Consider the following 16105-nt stretch of genomic DNA (forward strand, 5'->3'; position numbering starts at 1 on the left):
AGCGTGGGGTTTGGACGCTCTCCTGGCGCAGAGGGTGCCGCGAACCGGCTGGGTGTACAGGAACGTGGCGAATCCCGAGAGCGTGTCCGACCACATGTACAGGATGGCGATGATGGCTTTGGTGACCGAAGACAAAAGCCTCAACAAGGACAGGTGAGACCGCCGCTGCGTGTCTGGCCGTGTGTTAATGGCGTGCGTGGGAGAGCCTCAACCAAAACGTTTTAAATAGCTGCCATCCTGAGGAGGAGCTTGTAAAATAGACTGAAGGAATTCGAAATCCTGCCCCCTCGCCTTTTTCCACCGTCCTTTGGACAGAGTGCTGTTTACCTGGAGAGCTGAAAGGGGCTGAAGACTTTCATTGCTAAATTTCAGGTGCTATGGTTCTGAGCTGGCCTCCTCCCAAGCCATAAGTAAGCAAGCTGGAGACACTCAGTTAAAACACAGGTTGAAGCAACAGGCATCAAAGGCAAAGCCATACACCGTGTGGATCTTGACAGATCTAGCACTTGGCAGCAGTAAGGATTCTCAGAAGTCATATATTGTAGAAGAGAAAGCACCATTAGTGTTGAAGGAGTTGTCAGGTCTGGTATGGGGCCATGCTCACTTTGACCTTTCAGGAGCTGGTGAAAATAGTGATGGTTTTTTTGAGTATTCTGCTGTAGACTGACATAGCTACAGAGCTGTGTCAGATGATACACTGAATTTGGGGTGGCTCCAATCAGATTACCATATGCCTATTGCAGCATTAATGTGAAGTGTATAGTGTAGTTCATGATCATGAAATCTCCAACAGCCAAGCATACAAAGGCTGAGTACGTTATTAGAAGCTACTTTCCTTAACAAAGAAGTGAAAAATGTTTTGTAAAACTGAAAAAAAAAAAGAAAAAAACACTCTCTCCCACCCTTTAGAATACATGAAGAGTACAAATTATACATTAGCTTTGTGAATAATGAGATATAACTTAAAATGCTGAAAAACTAATTATTCTGTCTTTGCTTCTTGTCAGATGCATACGATTAGCTTTGGTGCATGATATGGCTGAATGCATTGTTGGAGATATTGCTCCTGCAGATAATATCTCCAAAGAGGAGAAACACAGGAGAGAAGAGGTATGGTCATAAGGTGTAAAGCTACATCTGTGAATCTTATTTCTGCCTGTTTTTAAAGTTCTAGTAGTGAAGGGACCCTCCAAGAAATGTAACAGTGTCATTGGCGTTAGACGAGTGTGCCAACAACCAAAGTTTTCAAGTCATTGTGGTTTTTGTAAATGTTGTGTCATCCAGTATAAAGTTATGGAAGGACAACCCTTGAAGTCATCTTCATGTTTGCCCTTTATTCCTGAACTGGCTGGATTTTTGGTAGCCTGAATTAGTCGTGTTGACCAACCTTATCAAGAGTTTAGCAGAGAGTAGGTGCACTGAGGAGGGTGGCAACAGTTCATGGTGGATCATTTATGTGATCCCAGATCAAGTGATTGTGGCAGAGATTTTATTTCAACCATTTTCACAGGACTCTAGACACAGGTGTCTTTTTTTTTTTTTTTTTTTTTTGTCCTGAATCTTTGAGTGCAGCATGCCTGGAGTTGTTTTGTTTTTGGCCTTGCGCATAGCCAAACTGTTGGTTGGTCATTTCTGGTTTGTTGTAGTATTTGGAGAAATGCAAACCGCTCCTTCAGCCACAGGTAGAGGGCAATGTGATGCCTTAGAAACTTAGAGGCCAGAATTAGCTCTTCAAAGAGTGTAAAAACTGTTGCAGTGATTATTGCCTTTCCCCTTTTATGCTTATGTATTTAAAACTTGGGGTTAGAGGGTATGACTAACTCTGGGAGTAAGCTCTTTGCTAAGAAAGTGGAAATTAAAGATTAAAGGTGTATTCGGCATTATTTACTAGCTGCAATTTTGGTATTTCTTCTTTGGATGTACTTCCTAGCATGTTCTGGCACTTAACAAAAAAACCCTCTTCTCTGGACGCTTTCAAAGATGGTTTTGTCACTGAGGATCAGGCTGCGACTTTGTCTGGGAGGGAATTCTCATTTGTATTTAAGCAATGCAAAAGATATTTTGATGCCTAAGTATGTTGAGGAAATTTTCTTAAGTATTTGCAGTTCCTTCTGCTCCCATTTCACTCAGTGAGGACTTTGCTGTTGACTTTGTGGGAAAGAGGGTCAAGCATTAAACATTCAGGCTGATTCTCAAATCCTTTGTTGTAAAAATACACCAAGGGCAATGGGTTTCATGAGGTGATTTGAGCTGAATTACCAGAATGCTGTTTCCACTGCAGAGTTCTCCTTTTTTTTTTTTTTTTTTTTTTTTTTTTTTTTTTTTTTTTTCTTTTTTCTTTCTTCTTTTTTCCTTCCTCTCTTCTCTCTAATCTTCTCTACAGCTGATGTTGAGCTGGTTCTGAAGTTTGCTGCTTGTGCAGTGAGTTTAGTCAGCTAGTCTCATCCAGGCTAAGGAAGAAGAAAAGGAACTTGATATATAAAAAAAGAAAAAGCTTGTTTTATTTTCTTTGGGGTTGGTTGTTTGATTTTCTTTTGCCAGTTAAGTCATTTCGGCCTGATAACTTTGAAATCTGAGGAGCACCAGAGCTGGGAAGGAATGAGACCTTGATGCTTCAGTGGTGGGGAGCAGCTGATTCAGTTTAGCCATAATGTGAAACCAGAGACTGTATTGGAAGTGGAGAGGCAGTAATGGCGAAAAAAACCTTTGTCTTGCCTGTGATGTTGATTGTTTTGGAAGCAGCCAGTAGCATTCCTAGAGAAAGAGTAGAAATAGCACAGAAAGGAGGCTGGTAAGCTGGGAGAGCATGAAGAGCGTGCAGAACAGTTTCTGTGTGCTGGTTTTCGCATCAGTTTGATGCTGCATTAAACCTTTTACAAAGATTTTTTATTTTTGAACAAAGTCTGCCTTAGTCTGGGAGCATGGTGTTTTATTGCTGCAGGGTATGAAATAGATTTTTTTTTTTTCCTTGTTTTTTGAAATTGGTGATTAATTTTAAAGGCTTGTGTTGCCTGCCTGGCAGTCAGTAGCTGTTCTCAGCCCTGCCAGTGGAAGTGGGCTGGTTTGGTGTTTGGGACAAGCAGTCACTTGTCAACACTAGGAGTTAGTATTTTGAAGCTGCTTTTATGAACTGCACCTGGAACCTATTAAGTTCAAATGTTGCCTCCACTGCTTAAATCTGGAAGGCAGAGCTGATAATTGACAGTAGTTCCCTGCCATTTGACTTGCCTGTTTTGCTCTGGGCTGCTTTTGGGACTCTAAAAGGTCTTGGTTGGATTTCCAGGTTGGTTTTCTTGTGGTTTAGACTAGTTCTTTAACAAATCTACTGAAGCAGCTCTCAGAAAAGATTCTTCACTAGGTGGTCTTAGTGTTTCTCTGTCAGATTTATGTACATGTGCACTTTAGAAAAACATACTGCATACTGTACTTTTCTACAAACCTGATAACAAGCAGTTAATTCTTCAAAAAAGATGATATAAATTGTCTTGCTGAAAAAATGGATAAATGGAAATGGATGCTTTTTTTCAGGCAGCTATGCAACAACTGACCCAGCTTCTGTCAGAGGACCTGAGAAAAGAAATATATGAACTCTGGGAAGTAAGCTTGCATTCTTTTAATCCTTTGCTAAAATTCAGAGTGACCTTCAGAGTGAAGAGCAGTCTCTTCCTGCTTACCTGGGACACTGCTGTCTCTTATTTTGACCTCAAGCTAGGTAGGTTAATTTGCTTGAGTCAAGGTCCTTTTGGAATCCTTTTCAACCAGAAACCCCAAACGTTAGTAAAATAACCAGCTTCTGGCTTTGGCCTCTCAGAGTTGCAGATGCACCTCTCCAGAGCTTGTTTGGCACAACTGAAGGAAGGGTTTGTCCTCTATAGCCAGCCCTTTTCCATATAAGTCTGGGGTTTTTTACTACATTATCTTTTTTTTTTTCACATCTGGCAGTTTGCAGTTTGTGGCCTTTTAATACAGGAAAGAATAATGGGAGCTGATGATGCTGTGGAGTATTTTCTGCTTTTTATGCTATTAATAATTTATATGGCTTCTGTTTCATTAATATATAGCCCATTAGGCTAAAATATTTAGTAATAATTTCTAGTTTAAACTTAAATGTGGTGTGCTGACACAGTACAGTGCTCTTCTACTAACAACACAGATTGCTGGCTGGTCCTGAGTACCTTAAATTTTTGCATTGGAAAGTATCTCCTGTATTTGAAGGTCATTTAACTTTTTGATGAGAACTCATGTTGTTAATTGACAAGATCCTTCATACTGGCAATTTAAGGATGATTAGATTATTTCCAGACAATTTAAGTTTGTAATCACTGTGCTTTATCTTCTGCTGGCACACAGTCACATGGGGACAAGAGCATCTGCAAACTCTTGCTCACATGTTGCAAACAAAATGTATGTTTCTTGGACTCTGTGACCTAAAACTGTATTTTATACAGATATTCCTTTTCCATTTGAGTGTATTTAAATCCCAGGTATTTGCAGCCAATTTCTGCCTTTTGTTACAGCACCCTTCTTGTGTTTTGTTTTTTTTTTTTTTTTTTTGTGGTGGTGGTTGTTTGCTTTTGTTTTGTTTTTTCCCTTGCTGTATTTGTGTGGTGAAACTGGCAATGGGGTATAGGTTTTCTGTGCTATAATTCAAGGCAAAGGAAGTAAACCAGCGTAACCAGACCTAGGAAATAATGTGTTTGCATTTGTTTAGTGAGCACTAGTTCCTACTCCCTTGGGAAGCTGTTAGAGTTGAGGAAAAGGAGATTTTGATAGATCAGCCTTGTAGGACTTCTTTGTATGTGTTTCTTTTTCTTTGCTTCAGTCTTCTCTTCTGATCGTATAAGAGCTAGTTTAGTATGCAGTTGGTTCTTCAGCATGTTAGCTTTTTATCATTCTCATTAACCGTAATTTAACACATGCTCACTTCTGATCATTTGTTCTTTCTTTCTACTTTTGGGATTGTTCATTGGCATTGGGTCTCCAATGCAGCAGAATAACCCACAGAGCAGCGAGTGTAACCTGAAAATGTAATATTCACATGTAGTCCCTCTAGTCTTATTTTAAATGGAATGACTACGTGCTTCTTAAAAAGAAAGAAAAGAAGAAAAAACATACAGAAAAGAAGCCTCTGATCACTTGGTGTGATACTCAGCTAGCCAGAGGCATTTCCCTCTAATTTCTTTTTGTGAGTGAAGGAAGTTCCAGCCCAGAGCTGAACAGTGGCTGAGACAAAATCTGTTGATATTCTCAGCCAGTCTTCACTGCACTGCTCTGCCCGTGTCTCTGCCTCCCTTTCCCTTTCAGCCTCACAGGACTATTGCTCTGGGCTGTGCTGCAGGATGCTCTGCAAATGTAGTGTAGGGGAGAAAGGGAGCAGGAAGATGCCTCTGATGTATTTTCACTTCATAACTTAATCCAGAATGCATTTGAAAAAAAAACATTAAAGAGTCAGCACACTTCATCTCTGTCCTGCTTTTTTACTTTCAAAAGCAAAACTAGAGGAGTAATTTTCAAAAGCCCACCTGTGGTGTTTGAGAGCCCAGTTACTGTTTCTCTGCAGTATACTGTTATTTCACACTCTTAAAGACCCGCGGGGAGGGAACAGCAAGTGCACTGTGCAGAGTTGCACTTACAGGAGCTGAAGTTTCTTGAGATTAATGTGAGCTGAGGTATGAGTAAAGTCTAAAATCTGGTGGATTGTATGGCACAAAGAGATTGGTAACAGATTGGTAGGCCAAATTAATTGCTGGAGGTGAGACAGACCTTTACAGGCAAACAGCCCTAGTTCTTCTGAAGTTCTCCTTGGTAATGCTGCCAAAAGTTTGTTCTCTTTGGTGGCCAGAATAAAAAAGAGTAGAGAGAAATAAATTTAAGAAAATAAGAAGTATTTAAATCACGTAAAGATGAGGCAAAGGTCGGATTGAAAGGGGGAAAGGAAGGTAAAAATGTTGAAAAGCAGTTGATTATGAAAATAATCATAAAAGTGTAATTGAAAATTCACAGCATGGTTCAAATCCACATAGATGCGTATATGAATCAGTTGTGGCTATCAGAATCTGGATTTCTGACTTTTCAGCCACAGTCGTCTTCTTAAGGTGCAGAAGGAGGTGCCACATTCTGTGGTGGGCGGGAGCAGCTCTCGGTGCCCCTGTGCTGGTCGGTGTCACCTGCATGCTGCGGGCTGTGGGTGACACCAGTGACACCGCGGAGCACTGGAGCCGCTGCTCTGATCGATGGTGGCCTGGGTGGTGAAGGGGGTCAGCCCTCCTGAGGGCATCGAGTTGGTGGCAGCTGGAAATGGGAGTGACTCACAGATTGATACTGGTGGTGACTGGAGAGAGGGGAAAGAGAGCAGAGAGATTAAAGGACTTAGTCTGAAGGGGAGGAAGCCCCCTAAAGGCTCTCCTCCCTGTCTTCCAGCAGAGACATAAAGAGGTAAGCAGCTCAGACAGGTTAGACCAAAGAGATTAAGAAGGAGTGACAGGAGAAACGTAGAGAGCAACTCCTTATAAAAACAGCAAGTGATGGAGAAAAGAGCAAAATAGGCCTCAAAAACAGGTAATGGTACTGCACAGGCACACGCTGTGGTAATTCACAGCTTTAGCCAGGCCTGGAAAGATCTTTACATATAAAATTATGTTGTTAAAAGGAACCTATTATGTAAGTTGTATATTGTGGAGGGTTGTCTCCATATCATCCCTAATTGAGCCAAAACACTTGGTATATTTAGAGTATGCAGAAGAGCTGTTTTCTTAAGTCCTATTTCATTTCTTGGTAGGTGCTTATTTTGAGTGTTCTGCTGAATAGCAGTCTTAAAAAGAGAGTGAAAGACGTAACTGTCAGAAGTGTTTATGGAGTGGCTTGTACTAAAAGAAAATTCTAGATATATATAAAGAGCTTCTAATATTCTGTTTCCTAACAAAAATTTTTTTTTTTTCTTATAACTGCAAATCTTTTCAGGAATATGAAAACCAGTCTACTGCAGAAGCTAAGTTTGTAAAACAGTTGGATCAGTGTGAGATGATACTGCAGGCATTTGAGTATGAAGACTTGGAAAACACACCTGGCAGGCTGCAGGATTTTTACAATTCAACTGCTGGTATGGCATTCTTCTTTTGTAGATGAAACAAAATACACAAATTGCCTTTTTTCTAATAGGCATCAAGGGCAAATGAGAGGTAGTTATTTTACTCCTTGCTTGAGTCCTGTAAATATTTTTGGTGAAAATTACTGCAATGTGAAAATACATTTATCTGTAGGTATTGAACCTGAATTTAATTTATGCCAAGTTCCTTTTCCATTAATTTTCCATAGAGAGGAGCCCAGCTTTCATTGTCCTTGCATGTGTTTAAGGAACTCCCTGTCACATCAGGGGGGGCATAAGAAGGCTTCAGTTTTCACTGGTGCTCTGGCAGCAGCTTGTTTCTGCTTTGTTAGCATTTAGTGAATCGGTGAAATAGAATTTGTTATCCGTATGTGAGCTGTTGTCCTGTGCGACCTGCCCAAGGTACCTGTGAGAACCAGCTCAGTGAAATATTTTAAGTACAATTTTATCACTTTTTATTCCTCCCACTGCCTTTCGTCCCTTCCAAAACAAACTAATGCTTGAAAGGAAAAATAGGTACCTTTTTTTTTAACAAGGTACAAGGAACACTAGAAGAAGGCTGTGACTCCAAGTTGTCCTATCCTGGGGAAAAAGTAGGGACAAAAACTTGGAGGAAGGACCAGCAGTCACCAGACACAGTCCCTGACAAGTCTCATTTATGCCTTGGTGACTCCTCAGGGAAATACTAAGTTGTCTGAAAAATGGAATAATTTGCTCAGGGAATAAGGAAAAAAAGGCAGCAACAAAGCTGGAATATTTAATTTTCTAATTGACATCTTTGCCCTCGTACCAGAATTTGTTAACTTAAATGGAACTGGCGTCTCAGTAGAGCCTACAGCATGTATCTTAAGTGCACCTGGAACTGGGGTGGTTTCCTGCAGCAGGGTACATACTATGGCATTATCTTGGGCAGGGTGCATCCCTTTTTCAGCACTTAAGTGTCTTAATAGAGCATAAAGTATTTTTGCAAGTTTTTTTTTTAAGAATGGCTGTAGCCGTTGTTATAGTTATTCCACAGTTGGATTAAACTAAGGGTACCTTCTTCCTTAAAAGAATAATCTGAGATTTATGCAGAGCCTAAAGTGACATCATTGCTAATGTTTCACACACAGGCAAATAAGAGCATTTTTTTAACTTTCCTTTTCTTTTCTTTTGCAGGGAAGTTTGTTCACCCAGAAATACTCCAGCTTGTATCTCTGATTAACATGGAAAGGAATAAAAAAATATCTGCTACATCTCATCCACATTCCTGAGGTGTTCCTAAATGCTGTAGCTGTAATAAATACTTTGTTTTATATTCTGTGCATTATTTTTCCTCCTATAACATTACTAATTCTGCCAGCAGACATTTTTCTGTGTGCTCACTGCTGAGAATGTGAGGACAGCTTAGGCTGGAGCAGGTAAGACAGTTACCCCCCCAGATCAGAGGTTATGCCAAGGGTCATATATTGAGAATTTGCCTGTTTGGTTTTTTTCCCATTTCTTTTTAATCAGCCTCTGATTGATCCAGTCTCGGTTACAAATGATTCTGCACTGGGGAAATTCATGTAGGTTTAAAAGTCAGCAGATTGCAGCCTCGTCTGTTCTTGTAATGCACTGACTGGGACTGGTACTCCTGTTCTGTGACTGCCAAGGGTGTGTTGTGGATTCAGGCACCTCCTGTATCAAACATGTAGCGCGGTGAAGAGGCGTGAGCACAAGTGAGACCAGTGAGCACGTTTCTCTTGAAGTTCTTGACAAAGCCAGACACAGAGATGAGGTTTCTTTGGAGTGCATAAGCCACAGAAGTGATGGTGGGTAAAGCTGGTGAGCTCATTCATTACAGTTTCTCCATATGTTTGTTTCATATGGTTTTCTGCTGTTTATGTATCAGGGAGCAGTGCTGACATTCAGTAAGGCCAGTGTTCCTGACAGCCCCTCGCCCCTGACTGGTGGTTTTAGACTTGGGATTGCTGAGCCTGGGAGGGACCTTTGGAGCTTGCACAGGTGGTGCACAATCCCGCGTGTGGGTGTAAAGTCTGTCCCTCGTTCTGGCTTCCATGGGTGGGAGCTGATGCTGCTGTAAATGGCAGTGACTGGCAGAAGCAGTGGTGTGTCAGCACAGCCCATCCCAGTTGTTGGGTAGAGCTGTCGTGGTGGTCAGTGCCATGATCAGGCCAGTCTGCACCACTGACTGTTGCATCGTGTTCTGTAGCTGGAGGCTGGGGCGATGTCAGGACTACCAGGCAAGGGGAGCTTTCACCTGGAAGAATGACACAGCGATGAGCTGGAGCTAGGTTCTCTGTCCTCAGCCGTGTGTCAAACGAGGCAGCATAAAGCTAGCTGGAGCTGTCAGCCCCCGTGAAGGCCGGCAGTGCAGCCGGGCACCCGTCTTCAGGCACCAGGGCCCAGGAGAGGTTGCCCTCACCTGAACCTCAGGGTCCCCCATAGAGGCTGGTGCTGTGCTGAGTGGCTGGCACCTTGGGCAGAGCAGAGCAGAGCACAGGGCAGAGCTGTTGCAGGGCACACACCTGGCAGAGCTGTTCTGGGTGAGATGTGGGGTGCCTGCTCGGCTCAGGGGACCCCACACGGCAGCAGTTAACACCCTAGGGATGCCCTGGAAGAACCAGCTGCACTTTACCGGGCAGTATGAAACTGCTCAGTAGGTGGCGGACTCGCACCGCAAGCGTGGTGGAGTGGACCCATCGTTCTTCAGCACCTTTCTTCTGCTGAGATGCACACAAGCTACAGTCTCCATCAGCTGGTATTGATTGCTGGGCAGGAAGGAGCTACAGAGATGGACTGAAAGACCTGACCGAGAACATTCTTGACCAAGGAGAAGGGGCCTTACAGAGACCTTGCTAGCGACAGCACGCAGGCGCTGCCCCAGCAGGAAGGGCCGGTTCCTCCAGCGCAGCAGGAGCCTTCGCTGGCCCCAGTACCCTGCTCTGCAGGGGTCGGAGGAGCTCTGAACCCCAGCCAGCAGTGCAGTGGTGCATGGTAAATGTCATCCTGGAAAGTGTACATTCTGCTTTTGTTGAAAGAACTCCAGCAGGGGCTTTGTTAAATTACAGTCCCTTCCACCCGCTGCAGTTGCAATTGTGCGTGAGTTTTGGGCGCTGCGTTTTAGTAGAAATAAGAATTGGTTGGAAAGGGGCTGGAGAAGAAAGTGCGATTAGAAAGCACAAGCTGTGATGACAGATTGATAGCAGGGTTAGCAAACAGCCTGTGGGGCTTCAGCAGTGCTGGAGTATGCTCCCTCACATGTCAGAAAAGCATGCTAGGTCCTGGGCATGCAGCCTGTGAAAGGCTGCCACCTCCTCCCATGTCTTTCTCCTGGTCTGTTCATAGCAGCATTGACCCTACACAGGGTAGCAGCTGCTGTAATGACAGTAAAGTGTAAGGATTTACATGGAAGAAAAGATTGGGACTCCATGTTTTACCCTTGGTTTGGTGCTGGCCCTACTCAAAAGAAGGTCAGTAGTTCTAAACCTAGAAGATGTTTTCTGCCATGTGTTTCATTTCTACTGAACTTGGTTCAATGACTTTTCTGCTTTGAAGGTCAAAATTTTCAAAACTTGGGCCACAGATTTCCCTGGGGAATTTCAAGTCCAGAGGGAACTGAACAGATTTTGAGAACTGTAGTAAATGCAGATGATGTTCTTGCAATTTACCTTGATACTCTGCTGTGGCACAGCAAGGCTGAGGGGGGACATGGTAATGCTGGTGAATACTCAGAATTAAAACATCACAAAGTGTAAAAGAGTAAGAGAGAAATTTGTTTTTAATAAGAATATCAATGACTTCATTTACACAAAGTTACCATTAATATCTTCTTCTTTTAAATAAGTTAACATTTAGGCTCAAAACCATGTAAAATAAGCGAGCAAACTGTCACAAGAGAACTACTAAAAAAACCTTGATTAGATTTGTTTCCATGCTAAAATCACACTAAAGAGGCATTTGATATAAATGTCCAAAGTTAACTTGTGTCCAGTAGGACATCACAAAACGATTTCCCACTTTGTAAAAACTACAACAAAAGCTACACAGGGGAAAAAATAAAAAAAAATTACTTAAAGCCAAGTTTTCTCACGAGATTTTAAGCAGTCTGTAATGTCTAACTCACTAACACCGATTGGAAGCTTTGGCTTCTGCTCAAAAAAAATGCATCCTTTCTGAAAGCAGCCAGACTGTTTTCCATCTTGTTTGTACTTTGTCGATAAAGTTGTGCTCATCTCAGTCTGGTGAGCCAAGTAATGCAACACGCAGACTGACACATGCTCGCTAGACAGTGACACAGTGTCACAAGTGCACCGCTCTTTTCTTTAAAAAAAAATTTTAAAAGGATGCAAGAAAACATGCTGAATCAAAGCTGAGAGATGACTGGCTCTCAGTGACTGATTAAGCAGCTATAATGCTGTTGGTGGAATTATGTCCTGGAGCGAAGCACGACAAGATTTGACACCAAAAGTGAAGCACCTATGTATCACGTGTACAGCAGCAGCTCTGCAGCGCGGAGGGAAGGCTCTCACCTATGGCACGTCTTCAGCCAAGTGTGGGGTTTGTGTTCTTTCACTTAAGGCTCTATTCTTGACTGAGGCTCATAAATACACCTTCCCTTATTATTTTTGAGGGGAAGATACAGAGGCAAACTTTGTGGTTCCCTCTGCTCCACTTCTTTCTGTAAATAACTTGTACTGACAAGTCCCACCAAGCCACAGAGAGCAGGCAATGGAACCTATTTTTAAACTGAAGCTTTTCCAAGCTACAAAGATCTTCTCAAATCAGCAGCTGTGATCAGTTAAATTTCTATATGAATAACTAGGTGTCTCTGTCTGTCCTCCCTAACTCTGCTGACTAATGTTATGGAGGACAATGCCAGACTGTACAAGTGCCAGAGAAAAACCTTTTGTGACAATAAGTGATTTTAATTCTGTTAGGAACTAGATCATGTACAGACAGCCCTGAGCAAAGGACACCTGTTGTGGCTGGTAGACAGCTGGTACAGGGACTAGTGCTGGAAATCTTTCCACAGCTCGAGGTACACCTGTCTGATGTGGCACTGAGAGGGGAGTTGGAAACCAGCAGATATAAAACATTAAAAGAAATAAGAAACAGAGAACCGGGAGATTGTTGGAGAGAAGTTAGGTGAAAATGAAAACTATTTTAGTCATTTAACATACAGAGTTTAGAGCATTATAAATCAATGACTTGTGTGTGGTTTCTGTGGTGTACAAAGTACCCGCTAATAAAATGTCCCATCTGAAACAAATAGAGGAGATGTTTCACCAGCAGAAGGCTAGGGAGGCAATTTTCCAAAGCTGACAAAAACTTGTTGCACAAGTTGGGTGGCGAGGCAGGTGTAAAAATCACTGGCTGGGTAAGTCTCTGAAGAGAGGCAACGAAGGCTCAGGAGGGGCTGGGGTCTAACACTGAAGCTCTTCTTCGCTTTCAGGGAGTCGGGTGCCAGCAAGAGAGCTCTGAGCACTAGCATGGGCTGTGGAGCTGAGAACTTCTTCAAAGCTGCCCCCTGTGTGGCTTGTCCCACCAACCTTGGTCTGAAACAAGGCAAACAGAGAACAGCAAGTTCTATTTGTATCCCACCCAACGGCCATGGAGGGCTGGGAACTACTCAAAGCAGGCAGAGAACAAGCGGGGGTGGGCTTTTTTTAGAACAAAAGCTATAAAACCAGTCAAATAAAGCAACCCCTTTCCTCCCTCAGTTTCTAAACTTTTAGGCTGCAATCATAAAACCTGCCAGTGGCAATTATCATACGCTTAAAGGAACCAGTCCCTAAGGAGATCCCAGGCAGGATCCCAGATACCTACCAATAAACTTAGTGTGGTTCCTTACATGTGTAGCTCCTCATGCTGGTTTCACTGTTTTTACCCCCGTTCTACACAGGCTGGATAAGGGATGAGTATTAAAATGAACTGGTTCATTTGCTGAGTGAAGTGGCCCATCTGCCAGCAATGGTAACACAGCTGCTCTCAAAATACATAAACTGTCCTGGGATTTTGGTCAGTAGAAGGAATATAGTAACCAAAGAACAAAAAAACCAGCAGCTTGTCTCCCTTCAGGTACTTGTAGCTACCTAGATACTGATCAATACAACTGCCCATGGCATTTTCCTGTGGGAATGGCAGAGGAAAAGATATCAAATGGCATTAATGAAATATACAGTGTGCTCACAGGTCATCTACTTACAAATTCACAAACTGAAGCATTTTGGAAGTATAAGTATTAAAAATAAAACCCACTAAGGAAAACTCTGTTTCAGAGATTTAGTCTAACAAACACAGACCTTTATCTAAAGATTTGGAAATGGTCAAGACTCAGCTATGAAGAGAGAAAGCTGTCTTGACTGGGTTATCTTGGTAAGAGAATGTGCTTTTGTGGTGTGGCTAACTGATATGCCCAAAGTTGATTCAAGCCTGAAAAGGCAAAACTTTTTACTCCATCCAAGAACTGCAGCAGGACTTAAAGACAAGCTGACATTTTTCCAGCCTGTCAGCTGCTGAATGCTTAGGAAGATTATTTGCATTAAAGGAACTTTGTGTCTTAAGTTTCCAAAGGGTTAATCCTATGTAATCCTTTGTTTCATCAGCTAGGAGAGGAACTTGCCTAGTTTGAAAGTTCAGTAAAATGAAGTAGTAGTAGGCTTGATACTTGCTCTAACAGTTTGGTCACAGTGACTAAAAGTTCCCATCTCAAGAGGTAAAACACTGTATCCAGTTTAGTGTGCTTTGCTGACTGGTAGAAAGTGTCAGTCCATCACCGATTTTTGCAAACAGCAACACAAAACGCACGTATTGTTAAATGTTGGTAGGCACAGAACTTGCAGTGAAAAAGCAGCCACTGCCTAGCAAAGCTTCTGTTAAGTTTTCATGGCAAAACTCATTACTTTTATTTGCCAATTAAAATTCTGAAAAAAAAAAAAAAAAAACATTGATTCAGATTGCTCAGAGTGATTGTGAAAGTAGACTATTCACTGCACTATTTCAAATGACTCAGATAAGGTGTACCTGAATTTGGACACCTCAAAATCAGAACCATTAATGCAGTTTCATTTTCTATTTGCTTTTTCTTTCTACTCTTCCATCCAAAACCAAGAACAATGTAAGTCACTTTACTGAATGCCTCTGGCCAATACCCCAGTGTTTACACAAACATTAATTCATTGGTGTTCCAATTTTCAGAAAAGTTGAACAGAATCAGGCATCCAGGTCCTGTCAACTTCCAGGGGAAGCTGAACTAATAACACTCTCCAAAGAAAGCTGCAACCCAAAGTCCAAACTCCAAGAGCAAATATAAACTACTTTGGAATTTAACTTCCAAATATGTATGAAATCAGAACATCAGTTTTGGCTGACTATAGAACACTGTAGGACAACTGTAGATCTGCAGCTAATATTGGGAGAGGGATGAAGATCATGAGGCTACTGCTGGTTTTTTAATTTTTTTCAGAAGCCTCTCTCAGGAAGTTCTCTATTTTTTCAGACCACAACAGGATCCTAGAATTGAAGGGACAGCTTGCAATTTCTCCCTTCACCCTCCAGTGTTCCTCATCTTGCAAACCTTGGAACAGAGGCAGGGAAAAGAAAGAACAGTGCTGAGACACTCCCAGCTGTCTACAGCCTGTGTTAGTGGCACACTAGATCTATGACTATCTTCCTTTCTCCATTTGTCCAAAGAAATGAAAGAAAGAGAATACAGAAAGAAAATATTTCATAAAAATGTCAGTGAGTTTTCTGATAAAGATGGACAATTAAGGTTTCATGGGTTGTGGCAGATCACTTTAGACTCAAGACTTTTTGATTTGTCCTTCTTAATTAAAGATTCCTTAAAGGATGAGCTAAAAACACCCTGAACACATGACAGGCTAAGAGCCAGAATGACAAAGTCTCCTCTAGAAGGAGAAGCCTAAGAAAACAGAAAGAAATAAGACCAGGCTCCTCCAGCAGATCACCCCATGAGAAGAATTGGTCTTCACAACTGTGCAGTTTGAGCTGACTTTTCCTCTTTCTGAGTCACTGGATCATTGAGGTGACTGGACCCATACACCCCTCCCCTGATGCAGAAAAGACATCACTCATGTTTGTCCTTTACCCCTCAAAGCAAGGCAAAGGCTTTAAACTGTCCCCCTCGCAGGTTTGCCATAGTGTAGACGGAATAGCTTTATGGAATCTCAAGTAGTCTAGAAGAAAACTTGGGACCTTGAAGTACTACTGAAAGCCCTGAGAGTAGGTTTAGTGACTGAATGACTAAATGGGTACAAAAAGTGCTGCGTTTCTCCAGTCTTGTTCCTAACTTCTGTGTTGTGAAAAATGGGGAAAAAAAAAAGTCCATTTCAGACCTCAGGTGTTGCAATGAAGTCCATCCCTTATCTAAGTGGGTAGAAGTAGAAGGAACATAAAGAGATAAGGAAGTAACACACTTGGCTGCAACAGATCGGAATTCAGAACTTCAAAGACGATGCACTCCACTGCACTGAAAGATTTCTTATACAGTGGAGGTTGAGCATAAAAAGCGTTTGCAGCTAAGGTGAAAAGAATAAATAGGAAGGTGCACACAGGCACCGAGCTGGGGCTCCGGAGGTCTGTGTTCTCTTCTAGCTCCTTGGGATGCTCCTAGTCTTCCTCGGGATGCTGCCTCCTGTCCATGAAACCGAGATGACGTTTCCTTCTCTGACATGGTGCAATGGAGGTGACGTTACCCTACGTTATCATGTCTTAATCTGATGAGTAAGAACCATCAGGAAAAACCCCCTTGGTGCCCCCTGAATGTGGGTCACCATGCAGCAAAGGTATGCTTTTCGCTCACTGCGAATTTGCCATGCTCCGTCCTGCTGAGTAAGAGGCTTAACAAGTGCTATTCGTGGTACTCGCTAACTTTGCCATCAGACCTTCCTGTCTCACAGCTAATATATCCATGTAGTTTTGAAAATGTAAATCCTGACAAAACAATGAAAATCAGGAGGAAATACACCTGCATTAAAGACATACGAGTTCAGTGCT

The 16105-nt window shown here is 42.3% G+C and overlaps 2 protein-coding genes across 2 annotated transcripts in view; one reads left to right on the forward strand and one right to left on the reverse strand.

The window, feature by feature from the left end:
* Positions 1–10: 10 nt before the first annotated feature.
* HDDC2 (HD domain containing 2) lies at positions 11–8414 on the forward strand (the record flags this gene model as incomplete). Its single annotated transcript, XM_008941760.1, has 5 exons — positions 11–153; positions 1008–1110; positions 3529–3597; positions 6961–7099; positions 8264–8414. Coding segments are annotated over 5 exons (549 nt in total), but the record flags the coding sequence as incomplete, so codon positions are not given.
* A 4099-nt stretch (positions 8415–12513) lies between these two features.
* Positions 12514–16105, reverse strand: part of TPD52L1 (tumor protein D52-like 1) — a 36921-nt gene continuing 33329 nt past the window's right edge. Inside the window, exon 8 of the mRNA XM_008941750.1 lies at positions 12514–12645. Within this exon, the coding sequence (XP_008939998.1) occupies positions 12514–12645 (132 nt within the window). The remainder of the gene's footprint in view (positions 12646–16105) is intronic.

This window comes from Merops nubicus, unplaced genomic scaffold, assembly GCF_000691845.1.
Source record: "Merops nubicus isolate BGI_N331 unplaced genomic scaffold, ASM69184v1 scaffold15040, whole genome shotgun sequence".
NCBI classification, from domain to species: domain Eukaryota; kingdom Metazoa; phylum Chordata; class Aves; order Coraciiformes; family Meropidae; genus Merops; species Merops nubicus.